We start from the raw sequence: 19678 nt of genomic DNA on the forward strand, positions 1-19678 counted from the left end.
CAAAGACCCAGAAATGAGTGTGTGAATTAGGTTGTTGCCATGACTCTCACTGCAAAGAGAATGAAAATTGTGTGAGGGAGGCAGGCACGGGTTCTGTTCCACATGCTGTTCTGCTGATGGATCAGCCCAGAATCAGCCCAGAAGCAACCATCAAATACACATTTCCAAGGCCTCTACTGCCTCTGGTGAAATGAATTAGCGTTGGGGTGGGGGTGGTAGTGGGGTAGTATGTATTGTCACAAAGCAAAGAGCAGTTAGTGGCTTGCTGTATTGATGAGCAAATATTAAACACCTTCACGTTATCCAGTCACAGAGTCACCGAGTGTCTTTCGGGTCAGGCGTGTGGCTCCTCCCTTCATCCCTCTCCCAGCTCCAAGTAGAGAGTAAACTAGAAAAAACTGTGAAGGATAAGTGTTCTGAAGGAAACAGGTGGTGAACTCACGAGGCAGGAGGAGGCCCTTTAGATGACCTGCCTGGCGAGGGTGTCCCTGGGGCAGTGACTCCGAGGGGTACAAACTTTCCAGCATCACGGTGGTGCTTAGGCAGAGAGCATCGCCGGCGAGCATTCCCCTGGGAAAGAGCTTGCTTTATGAACATCTGTAGATGCTACCAGACAAACGAAAGACACAATTACGAGTTCCTTGCAAATTATTCTGCAATTAGGACTCTTTTTTTAGGTGGCAAAGGCATAAAGACTTCATTTATGTCCATTTTAGAGTCAATTCTTGTTCCTTGCTTGCTCTACCACTAAAGCCTAAAAACCTGGGTCTCACCAAACACACCAAGGAAGCCCCCCCCAACACCTCTTGTAGGCTGTACAGAAGATTGGGGGCGTAAGGGCCACCTGCAGAGTCCTCAGCCTCCTCCTGTCTCTTCTGGTGAAGCTCATCATCGGGATGATACTCTGCAATGACTGTGTGAGTCTGGCCTGAGCCTCATCTGGAAAATGGGGTAAGAGTGCCTGTCCCCAGGTCGATGGCTTACGATGGGGTGCGTCATCCAGGATGGTTCCTGTCCAGTCGCAATGTGATCATGGCCCTTGGAAGGTTCCACTCTGAAAGGCGGCGAGTGGACCTCAGTGTTCAGTCTGTCATTTATCATAATTTAGTGCATAGGGGCAGGATAAGCCCGCATCTCAGGTGAGACCCATGCTGCCAGGGTCGGACTATTTGAGAAACGGCCCAGGAGGGACTTCCTTATCAAACTTGCCCACCCTCAGGGCAGCTGATTTCTGTTAGGAGAAAAGCTCTCTTATGGAGCAAATGTGTGAAGAGGCATTTTCACTTGTGAGACTTAACTATGTCTATTTCAGGCAGCTTAGCAAAAGGACTGGAAATTTCCAGATCGCATGGGGGTGGGTCTGCGTGGGGACAGGCAGGGGTAGGCCAGTTCCATGGGAATTGGCCTCAAAGCTCAGATCTGTCAGGCAGTCCTTCTTTTAGAGCTTTCTTCCTCTTCTCTACTCCAGGGGTCACGCCTTCTCAAAGACACCTCAAGTGACCAGGGCAGGCAGGCGCTCCAATGGACGTCTGGGATGTTTGTGATCTGTTGCTTTCCTAGATAGAGACCTCTTCGGGAGGCGGCCTTTCTTTCACGCTTTCCCTGAACGTGCGCACCAGAATCTGGGCATCCCCGAGGCTGAGCTTCAGACGCTTTACTGTGCTCCTGCAACAAACACTTTACTTGCTAAGTGTGGTGGAGGGTTCATCAATGAATAAGACAGGTCCCTGCCCTCCGGAAAAAAAAAAAAAATCAATAGGTATCCAACCAGCAATAAAAGAAGAAAGACTGTGATAACTTCAATCATACAGATAAAAAAGGAAGTGCTTTTTTATTAAATGGGCTGTATTACTTTTCTATTTTGACTGCAAATTTAGTAGCTTAAAACAACAGAAATTTATTCTCATAGGAGAATGAGAACAGAAATCTGCAAGGAGATGTTCAGGGCTAAACTCAAAGTATCAGAAGGGCTGCGTTTCCCCTGGAGGCTCTAGGGAGACTCCATTCCTGGACTCTCCCAGTGTCTAGTGGCTGCCAGCATTCCTTTACTGTACTCACCACTCAACCTTTGCCCCTGTGGTTACATGCCCTGCTGATCCATCTGTGAAATCTCCCTTGTCTCCCTCCTACGAGGGTATGTGTGATTGCGTTTATCTACTAGGAGAAGCTAGGATGATTGCTCTATCTCAAGATCTTTAACATCAGCACATCTGCAAAGTCCCTTAGTGCACTAAACGGTAACATTAACAGATTCTAGGGATTAGCACGCAGATATCTGGGGTAAGGTCATTATTTAGCAGGTACCACTCTTATTGTCCCCCAACCAAATGATCTGCAGCTGTGATGTCCAATGTGGCAGCCACTTACTGGTGGCCACAATATTGGCAGTCACATGTGGCTCTTGAGCGCTTGAAACGTGGCTTGTTTGGATTGAGATATGGTGTATATGTAAAATACACACTAGATTTTTGAGGTCTTACTACAAAACAATGCAGTGTTTCATTAGCAATTTTTTATGTTGATTCCATGTTGAAATAACATTTTGAATATATTAGGTTAAATGAAATATATTATTAAAGCCTGTTTCTTTTTACTTTTTAAGTGCAACCACTAGAAAATTTAAAATTCCATCAGTGGCTTGCCTTTGTCATTTGTATCATAATTCTATTGGACGGTGCTCTGCACCATCTACAAGAGTTAATTTTCAAACTGCTAAACAGCAGAATCACATGGGGAGTTTTTTAAAACCCCAAAAGGCAAGCTGCACCCCAGAGCTATGAGATCAGAAATTTCTAGGGAGAGGCCCAGGCAGCAGTATGTGTTAAACTTTCCAGGTGATTCTAATGTGCAGCCAAGGGTTGAGAATCTGTGGGATAGAGACCTAGAGGAGGGTTGAGGAGGGTTGATAATGGAAGTTGCATTAGTGGCCCCGGGCACTATCAAATGGGTCTGCCCATTTTCTTCACAAACAGAAATTATGGGTGCCTGAAGGACCCTCTGCTTTCGGTTTTCCTCCCTGAAACGCGTGTCTCATCCTACCCACAGAGAGCAGATGGAGTGGAGGTGGGAAGGGCACAGAGCAACTGTTTTCATGACTCAGAAGACACCTGGGGTCTCGACACTCTGAGGGTCAGGCTGGCTGAGCCTCTCGTCCTTGGGTGTTTCTGGAAGCAACCCTTCCTTGGCAGTTTCTGCTAGAGTACCTGGCAAAACAGAACACAGTAAAGGCCAGCAAGCTCCTTAATGTTTGGTTTGTGGGGCTGGATGGAGGCAAAGCACCTTCACAGAGGCTCACGGTGGCAGCAGGTTTGGGAGACATCCATCGGTAACACCTGCCTCCACCAGAGGCTCCTGGGACTGCTGGGATTCCCAGCTACTCCGCATTCCCACACAGCTCTCATGTTTTCTGGATTGGGCCTCAGAATTAGGTACCAAAACAAAAATCTCGGTGTACTTCATTGGGTTTTAAAGTATTGCCTGGGTATCTGGTTCTTAGTGGAGCAAGATGAGATGTTTCAGTAGCTGCTTGTTGCCTGACACAACCCAGACACGAGGAGATAAGCCGCAGCCGTGTGCACGCGGTACCTTTATTTACGTCCCACATCATCGGTGAACAAGCCCGCACCTGAGTGCAGTTCACAGCGATTTGAGCATTAAAACACCGTATGATCCTATACTTAGACAGTTTAGAAAAGTTTTCTGAACTGCATAGGACTCATGTGACTTCCAAAATAGCCTACTTTAAATGTCATTAATATTTTCTTTCTTTTTTTTTTTAAATTTATTCATGAGAGACACAGAGAGGCAGAGACATAGGCAGGGGGAGAAGCAGGCTCCCTGCAGGGAGCCCGATGTGGGACTCGATCCCAGGACCCTGGGGTCACCCCTGAGCCGAAGGCAGACACTCAACCACCGAGCCACCCAGGCATCCGTCATTAATATTTTCCCAAGGAAGGGGCCAGTCCGGGTGGCTCAGTAGTTTAGCGCCTGCCTTTGGCCCAGGGCCTGATCCTGGAGACCTGGGATTGAGTCCCACATCGGGCTCCCTGCATGGAGCCTGCTTCTCCCTCTGCCTGTGTCTCTGCCTCTCTCTGTGTGTGTGTCTCTGATGAATAAATAAATAAAATCTTTAACAAAAATAATATTTTCCCAAAGAAGAAGTCTTCTACTTGTGTTGCAGGTGAGGACTCGCCTTTCCAAACCAGCGGAATAAAAAAATTGAACCAAGGCCTTAAGCAAGCTTGTTTCCTCCTCCCTTCCCTCTTTTATTGAATGCTGCTGCCTCTAGGTTAGCAAGTGGCCTGCTGCTAGAGGGAGAAGGCCTCAAAGTGAATGAGAGAAAACATTATGTATAGAGTCTCTGACTAGCGACCCCCCTTCCCCTTTAGCCCCTTCCTACTGTTTCCCACCTTACGCGTACATATATACACATACACACACGTGTGTATCAGGTAACTTGCAGAGATAGAAGAAATGAAGAGGGAGAAATTTAAAAGTAAGAAAATGATAAAAGGTTAGTCAACAAGGCATATTCCTTAAGTCTCATCTAAATTGCTGAGAGTGGGCTGCAAGTTTAGATCTGACTTCCCGGCAGCCAGTGCAAAGAGAAATGTACACCAGTTGCATACTTCACAGTGTCTGTAAGATTAAAACTAATGAGTCCCAAGGAACCATATGGATTAGGGTGTAGTGTCGTAATAAGGCATATGGGATCCACTCAGCAATGTCCTTGACAGCATTTCTAATCCCATCAAGGCGTTTCACAGGGCATGACAGAAGTTTATAGGGTTTGGAGAAAGTGCAAAAGAGGGAATATTAAATTCTAGCTAGAGCTAAAGTCTTCTGCTGGGGTTGGGCTGGGTTAATGTGAGCTTCCGCCTATAATAACAGAGCTTCCACCTGTGGTTCAATGTGCTGTTTCAGGTGCTGGGCTGGAGGTACGCGAGAGGCTATGGGAGTGGAGAGGAATACTCCCTTCTGACTTCGTTGGAGAAATGTGGGCTGATGCCAGGGCTCTGGAGGAGATGATGCTGATAGAAGGATCTAGGGGACAAAGGCAGGGAAAAGGCATTCCACGCATTGGGAGACTAGTGTCAGGAGACAGGTATGGAGAGCTGCTGGTGGGGATCTAAGGGCAGTGGGTGCTGCTGGAGTATGGTGTGAGGCAAGGTACGCTGGGGGTGGAGGCAAGGGCCCTCCTGGGCCGTCTTATGCGCTCTGCTGAGGAATGTGGCTTTGCTCTGTGCAGAGGTGCTGAGTTGCCGCTGCAGGGATTTGGGCAGGGGAGCCAGGGGAGCTGTAACCCTCACTATTGCCTTCATGCTGCACGATGTGTCTGACCAAAGTTCGGTGGATTAAGCAACAGCCCCACACTCTTGCACACAGATGCGAGTGTTCCCAAGGGGAGGGAGGCTCCACCTCAGGGTGCAGGTCTGTGGGATGCGTGGGGTGGCACTGGGTGGGGCTGAGACCCAAGGAACAGCAGCTACCCAAGGTCAGCTCTCCTGCCAGACACCTGCAGAAGTACAGGGCGGCAAGGGGACAAACAGAAGGGACCCACCTCAGGTGGCACCCACGTTCCATCAGCACCACAAGCCCATGGCCAAGCACAACATCCCTGGGGAGGGAAGATAAACTCTGCCCCCTCCGTGGGAGTTCCTGCAAAGCCGCATGAGGAGAGGGGGGCTGAGCCACACTGGGAGGCTGGGAAGAACGCTGAACAATGATTCAGTCTACACTGGGGGCGAAGCAGCTGCACTTGACTTTGTAGAGAGATCACCTGGGCAGCTGTGTGGAGAGCAGGTTCAAGAGAGGCGATGCTGGCATCAGAGGGACCAGTGAGCAGGACCAGGTGAGACCTAGCGAGAGCCTGGGCTGGGCAACAGTGAGTGGAGAGAGGTGGTTCCAGCGACAGCTGAGATAAAACCATCATGGCTTAAGGACTGGGAGTCACCAACGGCTGGTTTTTAGGTGCCTTCCTGTACCGTGCCCAGAAGCTACTGCCAGGTCGCATACAAAACTGCTGGTTGCCCATCACATAGCTCTTTTCTTATTTCTTATTAAAACAACTTTGATTTTACTTGTGCCATTCATGTGCTTGTCTTTTTCTTTTTTTCCAGTGGAGTATGGAGCCCACCTCAGGGCCTAAACTCATAACCCCAAGATCAAGACCTGAACAGAGATCAAGAGTCAAATCTTGGGGCATCCGGGTGGCTCAGCTGCTAGAACATCTGACTCTTGATTTTGGTTCAGGTTATGATCTGAGGGTTATGAGATTGAGCCCTGCATTGGGCTCCATGCTCAGCTGGGAGTCTGCTGGAGAGTTTCTCTCTCCCTCTGCCCCTCCTCCCATTTGTACACTTTCTCTCTCTCAAATAAATAAATAAAATCTAAAAAAAAAAAAAAAAAAAAAGAGTTTCATGCTTAACTGACTGGGCCACCCAGGCACCCCATAATGCACTTACCTTTTTTTTTTTTAATTTTTTTATTTACTAATGAGAGACAGCACAGCAGGGACACAGGCAGAGGGAGAAGTAGGCTCCGTGCAGGGAGCCCGACATGGGACTCGATCCCGGGTCTCCAGGATCAGGTCCTGGGCTGAAGGCGGCGCTAAACTGCTGAGCCACTGGGGCTGCCAACGCACTTATCTTTAAAAAGCTTCCTAGCTTCCCTTGTAGCTGGGAGGTAGTTACATGGCAAGCCCTGGCTATTAGGATATAAATGAGCTTCACTGGGTTGTAGTACCAGGAACACATGTTAAAAGGGCACGTGTCCTTTTGCCATTTGCTCCTATCTTTGTTCTGCCCCAAAGGTAGACGGATGGCTAGCACTCCAGCAGCCAGCCATCTCGTTGCCAGGAGGCAATCGTGCTAAGGATGGCTGAGCAGAGAGAAGGAGCCTAAGTTTCTTTGTTTGTTTTTAAGATTTTATTTATCTATTTGAGAGAGAGAGTCTAGATCACATGAGTGGGAGGAGGGGCAGAGGGAGAGGGAGAGAGAATCTCCGGCAGACTCCACACTAAGTACAGAGTCCAACGCAGGGCTTGATCCCACGACCCGGAGATCATGGCCTGAGCTGAAATCAAGAGCTGGATGCTTAACTGACTAAGCCACCGAGGCTCCCCAGGAATCTTAAGTTTCTGACGATATCATAAAGACATCATGCCAATCCTCAACTGAATGTGGGGTATGTGTGAGAAAACAAATGCTTTTCTCTAAATGATTGATTTTTGAGTTTTCTGTTTGTAGCAGCCAAATTCCCGATACCACCCATGACCCTAGCAACACGAAGCGACATCATTTATTCAATAATCATCCCGAATCAATGACCCAAATGAGAAACATGAAAACCGCATCAAGGTGATACAGCCCAGTAGTAAGTAGCTGCTGCTGTATGTAAGTTTGTGGAGAGATTTTTCTTTGGTTTCTTTCTTCCTTGACCTCTCAACACACGTCTCGCTCAAACTCTCAGCCGCCTATCTGCCTTCTAATAACTGCTTAGGTGTTACATGTCTGGGAGAGTTAGCGGGGAAGAGTGCTGCCCATTGGATTTTGGAACAGGACTCCTAAAGAACAAACCTGGTGGCGGAAAAAAACCCACCCAGACGTGATGGTTCCTATTTCCAGAGAGTGGGCTGCCCGGATGCAATATCGGTCACAACAAACTGGCGTTTCTGTAGGTAATTTGACAAAGCACTTCGTGGACATTACTTTTTTAGCTGCTGCGGCCCAGTAAAGCGAGATGATTTGTTCAAGGAGACAAATTGACAAGGGACAGGGACAGGATTCATATTTTTCTGAGTTGTGTTTCCTTTCCTGAGCCAAAAGAGGTCTCAGGAACTGCACTGAGGAGAGCCTTCTGGGTACATGAGAGAAGAGGTGTCAAAGACAAATTTCACTAGTAGTTAAATCTAAGGAGAGAGAGAAACACTGAACTCCTCTGACATAAAAGGCAGGAAGGTGTTTTGGTTTGGTTTGGGTTTTCCTCTTTAAGTAGGCTCTACTCCCAGTCGGGAGCCCAGCATGGGATTTGAACCCATGATCCTGAGATCAAGACCTGAGCTGAGATCAAGAGCCAGATGCTTAACCCGCTGAGCCACCCAGGTGCCTCAAGAGGCAGGAGGGCTCTTAAACATGGGGGGAGGGGTGTCTACTGGGAAAGTACTTGAGGAGACTGGGAATGGGAAGGGGTGGAAGAGCTGGTTCCTGTGATTAGACCATTTATGTTTGCGAGCTGGCACTTGGGCTGCTCACCTTCCAGAGAGATGGAGAAATAGGGGGGGGGGGGGTGCTATCTTCCTTGATCATTACATTTCCAAGGCATGGCTCCCGGGTCCTGGAGCAGGACACTGCTGGGTGGTGAAACTGGTGAGAAGCTGGGAGGTGATTTACAACTCAAGGCAGCAGAGAAAGAATTCACCATTGCAAGTTGTGCTCTAAGAAAAGGGAGGTCAGGGACGTAGGGTCAGGAAGGAACCCGTCTAACGTTTACAGTCAAGGTGACAGGAACTTTAAGGCCATCTGGGTCAGAGGGTGGCTCCCCCTTCCTTGCTCTCCAGGAAGCTAGAGGTCTCAGAAGTCCCCATCCGATTGTTAAAAGGGGGCAGCTTTATCAGGGGACACACAGGGACCTGCTGCAGGAGGGACTCTGACTTAGAGCCTCATCCTGCCAGGTGATTATTTGCTCCCCACCTTGGCTTTCCAAAGCCCCGTGGTAAGGCCCTGCAGTTTTCTGGCCCAGTCTCCATCCTGGGGCCGAGAGTATTCATCGAAGCGACGTGCCCAGGACAAACGCTTCTACTTCTCCAGGTGAAAAAACAGATGCTTTCAGCTCAGGTTGGAGTCCACGCAACAGGAGGGTAGAATCGGAGAGGTGGGGAAGGGAATTCTGTAGCCCAACTATAGGACCCAGGGACCCAGAATAATACCCCCTTCCAGAAATTACCATCACAAAAAGCCAATCCTGTAAGATCGACTGCTCGCAGCAGCAGCAGCAGCAGCAGCAACACGGAAATCTGGGTGGCTGGGGCCGCTCAGGCTGCTGGCGGGACTGTCCTTTGCTCGAGGGGAGGTGACTGTGCTGACCTTAGAAATCCAGGGCTGGGGAAGTAGGAGCTGAAGGTATTTTCTTTTCCCCTTGAGGCTCTGATGTGGTTTTTTTGTTTTTGTTTTTGTTTTTTTTAATTAAAAGACCCAATACCGTCCCCTGAAGCTTCTTCACAAAGTAGTGCATTTTTAGAAAAGACAAAGGCGCGGGGGGGGGGGGGGTCCCTAAGGAGTGGTGCCCCGAAGCGAAGCCTTTCTTCCCTCCTTGGAGAGCGCTGGGATTTTCTTAAAGGTTCTTTCTCCCCCCTCCCCTCTCCACCCTCCTCCCCAGTTTTTTTTTTTTTTTTGGTCCTCGACCTCTCCCTGCGTTCTCCAAAGTAGAAACCGACGCTTATCCCTCTGGTGCTCCCATATCCATCTTCCCTGCAAATACCGAGGGTCTCTCATTCGGGTCGCCTGCACCCCCCGCACCCCCGCACCCCCGCAGGGCCGCAAGCCTGGCGCGCAGGGGGCGAGGAGGGAGCCCCTTCCGCCACACGGTGGCGCGCGCGAGCCTGCGAGAGCCCGGGAGGCACCGCTCGGCGCCGCCGTCCCGCGTCCCGCCCCGCCCGCGCCCCCGGCCCTCCGCGGCGGGATAGCGGGGAGCGCGCCCCGGAGCCGCGGAGCCCCCCGGCGGCAGCGGCGCCCGGCCCTTGCGGGAGGTGGGCCGGCTGCGGGCGGCCCCGGCTGCAGGCTCCTCCTCCTGCCGGCCCGGCCTGCGCCCCTCCGCCCTCCTCCCCTCCGCGGCGCGGCGCGGCTCTGCACAAGCCCCGGCTTCGCGGGCCCGGAGGCGGCGGCGGCGGCGGCGGCGGGGGGAGGAGCGCACCGGGGCCGTAGCTCGCCCAGCAGCGCAGGGAGGCCGGGGCTGCCTCCGGGCCGGGGGGTGCGCGCGCGGGCGTGGGCGGGGCGACGGTCTCGCGGCGGAGCGGAGCGGAGGGCAGCGGCCCCGGGGCGCGGCCCCCGGGCGCCCCGCACCATGGACTTGCGCCGAGTTGGGACGCGCCTGGGCGGCGGCGCGCGGGGACGGCGAGGTAGGACGGCGGCCCCGCGCGACCCCTGCCGCCCCGACCCAGCGGCCGCCGGGCGGTGCCGCTGACTCGCCGGAGCGCCCAGACCCGCCGGAGCCCTCGCCTCTGCCTCCCCCGCGCACCTGCCGCCGCGCCCAGACCATGTCCAAGGCGGCCGGAGGGGCGGCGGCGGCGGCGGAAAGTTGCCCCCCGGCCCCGGGCGGCCAGTCCACCGCCGCCGCCGCCGCCGCCGCGGAGGACCTGTCCAAAGTGTCGGACGAGGAGCTGCTGCAGTGGAGCAAGGAGGAGCTGATCCGCAGCCTGCGGCGCGCCGAGGCCGAGAAGGTGAGCGCGATGCTGGACCACAGCAACCTCATCCGCGAGGTCAACCGCCGCCTGCAGCTGCACCTCGGCGAGATCCGCGGGCTCAAGGTGAGCGCGGGCGCGGGGCGGTGGGCCCCCCCCCAGGTGATCCTCCCGGGCAGCTCCCCGCCCCCCCCAGGTGATCCTCCCGGGCAGCCCCCCGCCCCCCCCAGGTGATCCTCCCGGGCAGCTCCCCGCCCCCCCCCAGGTGATCCTCCCGGGCAGCTCCCCGCCCCCCCCAGGTGATCCTCCCGGGCAGCCCCCCGCCCCCCCCAGGTGATCCTCCCGGGCAGCCCCCCGCCTCCCCCCACAGGTGATCCTCCCGGGCAGCTCCCCGCCCCCCCCAGGTGATCCTCCCGGGCTGCCCCCCGCCCCCCCCAGGTGATCCTCCCGGGCAGCTCCCCGCCCCCCCCAGGTGATCCTCCCGGGCAGCTCCCCGCCCCCCCCAGGTGATCCTCCCGGGCAGCTCCCCGCCCCCCTCCCAGGTGATCCTCCCGGGCAGCCCCCCGCCCCCCCCCCACAGGTGATCCTCCCGGGCAGCCCCCCGCCCCCCCCAGGTGATCCTCCCGGGCAGCCCCCGCCCCCCGCGCCCCAGCCCGGCCCTTGGGAAACTTTTCCGAACTTCGGCAGCGGTCGGTCCCCTTCCCGGCGGGGCGCGCCCGCGGGGCTCTCGCTCGGGACCTGCGGTGGCGGGAGGAGCGGGCGCCGCGGACGCCGAGTCGGGACGGAGCCGACGCGCGGGCCGGGACCTCTGTTCTCCTCGGAGCTCCGGGGAAGCCGCGGCTGGGGGCCGGGTCACGGGCAGGGGCGGGGGCGCGGAGGAGCCAGTGCAGGGGGCAGCGGGTGCTCTGCAGCCCCGGCGGGGAGGGGGCGCCCGCGGAGAGGAGCTTGAGCTCGGCCTTAACCGTGCCCACCTGCTCCTCCGCTCTCCTCCTCCACGGGTCAGATGGCGGCATCTGGGGTTCCTTGACCCCCCTTGCCCGTTCACCTCCAGTTTGATTATAATGTCCCCAGGCATTGATGGGGGGGGCGAGGGGGTTTGAAAGGTACAGCCCCAAGTGTCAGCCAGGGGTGCGTGCTTTTTAAATCAGCCTTCCCTCTTTGCTATTATAAAAATTCAAAAAAAAAAAAAGAAGAAGAAGACCAGCAAAACCCATCAACTTCTTTCCTCCCCGGAGGCCCTGCGAGGGACGGCGGGGTGCCTGCCCGCGGGGCTGGAGGAGCCCGGCCCGGCCCCGCCCCGCCTGCGCGCCCCGCACACTTCCTCCCCTCGCTGCGCACGCTGCTGCCTGCCGCTATTCCTTCCTCTCATTGTTCTGCTTTTGTTTATAGGAAGCCAGACACAAACGAAAACACTGCAGGGACTTCAGGGAGCGAATTCCTGCAGGCACATGCTGTTCTTGTGCCCTTGCACTCCCACCCCGCATCACAGGCTGTAGACACTTTCTTAGGGCTCCAGCTCTGGGATTTGGGGGCAAAGAGGTGCGGAGGGGCGGAAGGCTAGATGCTCACCTGGGGGTTGGGCCCGATGCAAGTGGAGATGGCCTTCCCGGGGCCCCAACTCACTGTCATGTAGTTCCTAGAGTGGGTGCAGTTAGGCAGATCCCACAGTCAGGAAAATCCCAAGGCTTACACTCTCCTTTCCTTTAATTCATTACTAATGGAGTATTTATTAAGTACCAGACTCATGGGGAGTTAGAGGCAGGCTGGTGTAGTGGGAAGATCATTTCAGAGGTGGTTTTGCATCTAGAATCCTCACTCGCCAGGAGGGTGAGCTTGGGTAATTAATTTATCAGAACCTCATTTTAGTCATCAATAGAATGCAAATGATAATAACCATCTCCTCGGGGGTCGCGACAGTGCTTTATGATAATGTAGGGGACGCTTTAATCCTGGACTTGACTACAAAACAATGGTAGATACAGTCATCAGGAGAGGCCGGGTGAATGTAGGGGCGTGCATCTCCGGGGTTGGGTTTCTTAGGTAAAGCTGGACAAAGCTATGTGGTTCATAACCTTCCCAATTTAATCTTCCATGGTTTGAACTATAATGTAGCTTGGAAGAGTTTTTAATTAGGTAATTAATCTGTTTCCCAAGGATTTTAATAGTATGGAGCATTGACGTCGTAGTTCAGAAATACTTGCAGGTTCTCTTGGGTTAAGTGGATTGCTTGTGTGTGTGTGTGTGTGTGTGTGTGTGTGGAGGCGGGCCCTGGGTGAGTGGTGGGGGAGCCTAATCTTCACTCTAGTAGCTTCATTTAGAGAAATACCTATGAGGCCAGCTAAGGGCAGTTTCACCCCAAGTAGGAGGGTCTCCTGGTGGTCGAGATTCATGACCTGACGTCAAAAGACTTCCCTGTCCACCTCCTTAACAAGTTTGGCAAGGTGAGGCTGGTTACTTTCTGATGCAGCCTCTACTCCTCCCTTCCCTGGCCAGTTACATCAGAGCCTCCAGGGCCTGGGGCCCAGCCCTGAGGGGTTGTGGTAAAGCCCTGCTGAGACGCCAGCCTTCTCCCTCCTATTCATCATCCTCGCTCAGAACATCCCTGGACACTCTAATGATCCATTAATGTGGTCGACTGAATAAATGATCTGTGCACTTATTTATTTTGGCTTAACTAGAAGGAAGGATTTTTTGGTTTTGTTTTTGGCTCTGATGGTTTGGGAGTCCCAGTTGAGGATGGTAAATTTAGGGTACTTCAGGCCACAACGCTTCTCTTTTTTATGTTCCTTTCTGTGATCTGCTTTTGAAATTGCATCTAAGTATTTTCAAGGCTACCAGGTGGTACTGCAGCTAGAGAGACGGGGAGATGGGAGCTAAGTTTTTCCTTTGAGGGGCCTGTGACTGGATCCAAGCACTGGCCGACTTGTCAGTGTTTCAGCATTTCAAGGGTAGGGCAGGGTGGGGCGGCGCGGAGATAAAGGATTTGGAGTCTGACAATTTGGGCAGCGTGGGCAAGCTGTGAACCTCTCTGAGCCTCAGTGTTCTCATCTGCTAAGCGGGGATGCTAATTCCACAAGAGGTTTGATGAGGATTAAATGCTATGTAGATGAGGTTAAATAGCTTTCTCAAGGTCACACAGATATCGGATGTTGAAAATGGGCTTTTCTTTCAGCTAGTTGGCATTCTCTGGTTAGAACGTGTGATCCTGCAAGGCGTGGAGAAAGGGGATTCTGGTTCTGATGTTGTAAGGAGTTGGAGTCTGAGAACCATGTCTGTGCACTGCTGAGCATATAGCAATGCTCAGGTTGCTCTGACCTGGGATTTCAGGGGCCAGGGGGCAGATTTGGGGGGAACTGAATCTATAGATTTCTTATGCATCACATTAATGTTCCTCTCTGCTCCCCAACACACCAATCCTCCTCCGCCCTGCAATGAAGAAAAATAGCCAACTGGAACAATTCTTTAACCACAGATACAGTTCTCGAGAGTCTCACGTATGAAGTTTTGAGAGGCATGCAATGAGGTGGGTTTAACCTTTTAAAAGTCCACTTCAGACAGATGGATAACATCTGGTGGCCAGTGGCAATGTTAAAGGGACACTTACTGTTTTGAAAAGGAAACCCGCATCTTAATGTGGAAGGTTTGAGGAAGCTGGATTATAAGGTTATTATCAAATCGGTTGCTTAGCTGTTCCACAGAAGGGAAAGGAAATAGCTCAGAATTGTATCCCTAAGAATATTATTTACTCTTGGAAGAAGGCGTGATAAAGAAAGCTAAATAGGCCATTACCTCTTTTTTTTTTTTTTTTTTTTTTTTTTTTTTTTTTTTTGCCATTACCTCTTCTACCTCAACTGGAATTCTGGGAAGTACACATGCTTCACTCCATTTGGAAAGGCATTAGCTACGTGAGGCCCGAGGTAGCACAACTCCTATTTATTTCCCAGTTCTGGAGAAATCAGGAAAAGCTGTGGGATGGTCAAAAGGAAGTATTTTCAGATGGAAGTTCATTTAGTTGGAGAAGAACATGACTTGAACTTTCTATGAAGTACCAGGATTAAACTAAATGTAAGAATAATTTTTGAAGCTTAGAAAGATTAATTTTTTTTTTAGTGTTATTTTCTCAGAGTATCCCCACCTTCTGATTTCCCTTAAAAGCATCAATGTCAACAGATCATCTACTCTCTTGTGACAGACTCCTACCTAGCAGAGGCTTACTGAGACTACAATATGACATTGTTTTTCCTCCGGAGCCAGAGCCACATCCTGTTTTGGCCACAGGCCTAGGGCTTCATAAACTCATACTGTTTACTGTACACAAGGCACCATGCCAGGCGCATCAGTTTACACAAAGAAAGACTTTAGAATGGACTCTGCCCCCACCCCCCAGAGGCTAAGGTAGCTACATTTGGAAAAAAAAAAATGCCCAATGAATGCTTACAGGCATTAAGTGGTGAGTGGCAAAGTTACTTCATTCATTCATTTGTGCTTGTCTCTGCTGCATGCCAGCCGCTGTTCCAGCGTTAGGGGAGGCTTCTCAGAGGAATCTCTCCTCTTCGGTGAGTTCATATAGGGAAGAGGACAGTATTTTTTAGTTGGGAAGCTAGATATAGGCGGGAGGTGTTTGGAGATGGCCAGGCCTGAGATCAGAAAGTGGCAATGAGAAGGAAGAGGTGGGCATCAGAAACAAACAGAATAGTCGGATGCCAAGAGTTAGAATTGGAGTTAAAACCACGCTGTGCGAGATCTTCTTTCTCAGGCCTTGAAAATGACTCCCACGTTAGGCCCAAGACTGTCAGAGGGTGCAGGGTGTGGTTGGCAGATGTTATATATTTATTTTCTCACTAGTATCAGACAAAGTGTTGGAAGGAATCTGAGTTTAAGGGGATTAAGTCTCCTCTGAGTGCCTCTAGTTCTCTGTTGGAAGACTAGAGGTTTTCTGGCTTCATAATGCAAAGGAAAATCTTAGGTAGCAGCTCTATAATACCACCCCCTGGCTCATCCCTACCAAACCAAGGTGCTTCTAGAAATGATCCCTTTACTATCTGTGTGACTGGAGAGTAAAGGGAGACTTCACAATGCATTTTCAAAGTTCCTTGGTTCAGGTGTCGACAGTGGGGGTGCTGTGTTCTGGACACGTAGAGGTGGACAGAAGAGATGAGGTCACCATTCTTATGACTAGAGTCTGGTGAGTTCTAATAGCCACATTCAAACATATGTGATTGCAATAAGGGCCACAGAGGGAAAGTGAAAGGGATAATGGTCGAGCATATGAGGCAACCTCCTTTGCTTATATTTTTAAGGATTTTACCTATTTGAGAGAGACAGAGTGAGAGGGAGCAGGAGCTGGGGGAGAGGGAGAGGGAGAAGCAGACTCCCCGCTGAGCAGGGAGCCCGATGCAGGACTTGACTGCACGGACCTGGGATCATGATGTGAGCCGGAGGCAGGTGCTTAACCGACCGAGCCACCCAGGTGCCCCGCGGTGATCTGCTTAAGATAGAGGGTAGTGGTCAGGGACGGCTTCTGTGGGGATGTGACTATGAAGTGAGGCCTTTAGGTTGTTAGGGGAATGCATTCCAAGAGAAAGAGTGGAAGGACTTGTTCCTTGGGCCTTGAAACCAGGCCAGTGTCGGTGGGGTTCAGTTGGGGGTGGGGGATAGGTCCCGCCCTTTCACGGCTGTCCTCTGTGCAACCCGCTCTCCTCTGCCTCCACCTGGATCAGCCTGGTGGCCTCCTCGCTGATCTCTCCTGACTTCCACCTTTGCCTGGTCTCCTTTTCTTCTATCCCCTCCTCCGGTTTGTTTTCCACACAGAACTAGGGTGCTTCTTTATAAAAGGAACCTGTTGTGTCACTCCTCTATCCTCAGCTCACCAACAATCCAAAGTCCCTCCGTGGCTGCCAGGGCCCAGCATTAGCCAGCCCTGCCACCCACCCTGTTGGGTCTCATCTGTCCCAGCTCTGTTCTCCTTGCTCGCTGTGCTTCAGGCACCCTGGCCTCACCACCACGTCAGCCATGTTGGTCTCAGGGCAAATACCTGCCCTTCTCTCTGCCTGGGATCATCTTCCCTCAAACGTTTGCTCCTTCATTTCATCCAGGTCTTTGTTCCAATATTCTCTTCAGTGAGGTGCCTTCTCTTAAAAAATAGTTTTCTTTAATCTCCTTTAGTTTCCTTCCCAGCACTTTTCATGGCACGGCATTGTGCTCTATACTTACCTTATGCCAGTTTTTCCCGCCAGAATGAAAGCCAGAGGGTGTCAGGGTGTTTGCTGTGTCCCCTGACACCTGCCTGGCACCTGGGCTGGTGCCTGGCACATCGTAGATGCTTACTAAGTGGTTGTGAATGAATGAGTGGACCGCTGGTCATGCGGGAGAAATGGGCCAGGTTAAGAGGATTGGGGGTCTGGGGAGACTTGAAGGATTTTGCACTTTGTCCTAAGGGCAGGGAGGTTCTTTTAAGGAAGGTAAGCATGGGAGCGACAAGATGACATAAATCTCAGAGGTGGGGTTCAGAAGACCCGTTTGACTCAGAAGTGAAAGGGGAGGGAGAAGGAGAAGCCAGACATAACCACAGGCTCTTAGAAAGAGCAGCAGGATGGGCGGAGGTGGCATTTGCTGAGGGGAGCAGTTTGGGGGGGCGGCTTTGGAAATCCCGCAAGAGCTTGGTGTTGCTTGTGTTTCCTGTGGGAAGCCCAGGAGATGCTCAGGGGGGACAGCCAGTGGGGCTTAGACGCGCGGGACGGGAACGCCACTAGAGGGCAATTGTGCTGGTCCCCCGTGGGATCCGGGCTGTTCCTCTCGTGTCAAGGGCTGAACACCCGGCAGTGCTTGTGTTTGTGCTGGTGAAAGCTTGTCGCCTCAGAGTCGGAAGCATTTCTCAGATCCCAAGCAGCCAGTGTCTCCCTGGAAGGTGGGGCAGGGATCCTTGGTTTTTATTGGTTTCTTGTTAAGTAACCGGCTGCTCCCTAGATACTGGCGGGGTGGCCTTGGGAAGGCCAGCTTTGAGGTCCAGTTCCCCCTCTGTAAAAGAACCATAATAATCATTATCCCCCCAATATTTTGTGAAAATTCGATCATACAGGTAAGCACCAGACAGGGAGCATAACCAGTGCCCATGATTGTTGTTTTAATGCCAGTCATCAGCTTCTCCCCTCCTCTCAGCTTCTCACCCACCCCCTCGCATCCCACAGAGTCCACCAGTTCCAGCCTCCCTGCCAGGAGGTCTGAGCCTGATGATGCCTCAACTGTGCACCTCCCTCTTTTCAGGACATCAACCAGAAACTCCAGGAGGACAACCAGGAGCTGAGGGACCTCTGCTGTTTCCTGGATGATGACCGGCAGAAAGGCAAGAGGGTGTCCCGGGAGTGGCAGAGACTGGGCCGCTACACGGCCGGGGTGATGCACAAGGAAGTGGCCTTATATCTGCAGAAGCTGAAGGAGCTGGAGGTGAAGCAGGAGGAGGTGGTGAAGGAGAACATGGAGCTCAAGGAGCTCTGCGTGCTGCTGGACGAGGAGAAGGGCGCGGGCTGCGCGGGCAGCCGCTGCTCCATCGACAGCCAGGCCAGCCTGTGCCAGCTGACGGCCTCCACGGCGCCCTACGTGCGGGACGTGGGCGACGGCAGCAGCACCTCCAGCACGGGCAGCACCGACAGCCCCGACCACCACAAGCACCACGCGAGCGGGGGCAGCCCGGAGCACCTGCAGAAGCCCCGGGCCGAGGGCAGCCCGGAGCACCCCAAGCACAGGAGCACCAGCCCCGAGCATCTCCCGAAACCCAGGGCCTCCGGGACCCCGGATCACCCAAAAGCGCTCAAAGGACCCAGCCCCGAGCACCACAAACCCTTGTGCAAGGGCAGCCCCGAACAGCAAAGGCACCCGCACCCCGGGAGCAGCCCCGAAACGCTGCCCAAGCACGTGCTGAGCGGGAGCCCAGAGCACTTTCAGAAGCACAGGCCGGGGGGCAGCCCCGAACACGCCAGGCACAGTGGGGGGAGCCCCGAGCACCTGCAGAAACACGCCCTCGGTGGGAGCCTGGAGCATCTCCCCAGAGCCAGGGGCACCAGCCCTGAGCACCTCAAACAGCATTACGGGGGGAGCCCCGATCACAAACTCGTGGGCGGAGGAGGCGGCGGCAGTGGCAGCGGCGGAGGCAGCAGGGAGGGCACCCTCCGAAGGCAGGCGCAGGAGGACGCGTCACCCCATCACCGGAGTGTCTACAGTGGCATGAACGGTGGGTCAGTACGTGCTGGGGAACCGCTTTGGCTGGGGCGACGCTAGAGAGTCATGAACCGTGGAGGGCTTTCCAGCCACGGTAGGAAGCGCAGGTGCTGCCTAGGGAGTGGGTTGGGGACCCGAGCCAGCATTTGCTTCCGAGGCTCCCTGTGTTTCTTCGCCTCGATTGGTTTTAGTTTATACAGTTCTCAGTCAAGTAAGCCCGGCGAAGACGGGGGATGAGGAGTCAGGGGAAGGAGAGAAACAAGAATTCAGGGCGAGGTGTGTGGGTATGGAGAATAAAAGAGAACCCAGCTAAGGTTTTCTGGTCTTGAACTGGAGTATTTTCCTAGCTGTGTACAGTTTCCCACTGGGGTTCTCAAGCAACGGCTGACCAAAAGGTTTTTTGAATCCGGTTCACAGCTTATGTGCATAAAGAAAGGAATATTTATTATGAGAAACCGTAACACTGGAAAGAAATACGGTGTCCCTCAGCAGGCTTGATGCCGCGTTGCCTGAATGCCTGTACATAGGCCTGACTTTTACCTTGATTTTGTCCACGTGTTGGGGGAACTTCCCTTTGCAGGAGAAACACATCAAATGATTTCCTTCCATACTCTTTCAAAACCCACCACCCTCTCCCTGACTCCCTTACACATACTTTGAAGAGCATGCCCTTTTACACTGCGAGCCAGCCTCCCCGAGTTGTGTAAATGTTCCTCCTGAAAATGTACAGATGTGTTCAGACACTCCTTTGGCTTCTAGAGTGTAGTAACATCCACTGCGTTTGCTGGGACAGCTCTAAACCTGACCCTGAGCCTTTTGGAAGGAGTTAAATTTTCTGCATCTTGGTTTAAAACCACTTTGAATACCAAAGAGGGAAAAAAGTCATCTCTTAAAACAAAGAAAACCCCCTCCCAATCCTTTGATGTTACTTATGGTTGAGTTAGAACTAACGTGTTTGGTTTTATAAACTGTAGGGGGTTTTCATCCAAAATACCTGAGGTTTTCTGCTTTATTGAAAGCTGCTGCCGAGTCTGTGCAGTCGGCTCTGAGCAGTGGTGGAGGCGGCCA

The 19678-nt window shown here is 52.8% G+C and overlaps 1 protein-coding gene and 1 long non-coding RNA gene across 11 annotated transcripts in view; both read left to right on the plus strand.

The window, feature by feature from the left end:
* Positions 1-6412, plus strand: part of LOC140642309 (uncharacterized) — a 52709-nt gene extending 46297 nt beyond the window's left edge. The window contains exon 3 of the long non-coding RNA XR_012038787.1: positions 4924-6412. This is a non-coding gene — a long non-coding RNA (uncharacterized lncRNA). The remainder of the gene's footprint in view (positions 1-4923) is intronic.
* A 3309-nt stretch (positions 6413-9721) lies between these two features.
* The window catches only part of CCDC85A (coiled-coil domain containing 85A), a 194016-nt gene continuing 184059 nt past the window's right edge, over positions 9722-19678 (plus strand). For 2 of the 10 annotated variants that reach the window (XM_072768429.1, XM_072768436.1), the window contains exons 1-2: positions 10121-10522; positions 17660-18623. In XM_072768429.1, coding sequence (XP_072624530.1) covers positions 10253-10522; positions 17660-18623 — 1234 coding nt within the window. In that variant the 5' untranslated portion in view covers positions 10121-10252. Of the gene's footprint in view, positions 10523-17659; positions 18628-19678 lie in introns of all 10 variants that reach the window. The other 8 variants (XM_072768432.1, XM_072768434.1, XM_072768435.1 and 5 more) reach the window with 7 other exon arrangements.

The sequence above is a fragment of the Canis lupus genome, chromosome 11 (assembly GCF_048164855.1).
Source record: "Canis lupus baileyi chromosome 11, mCanLup2.hap1, whole genome shotgun sequence".
Classification (NCBI taxonomy): Eukaryota; Metazoa; Chordata; class Mammalia; order Carnivora; family Canidae; genus Canis; species Canis lupus.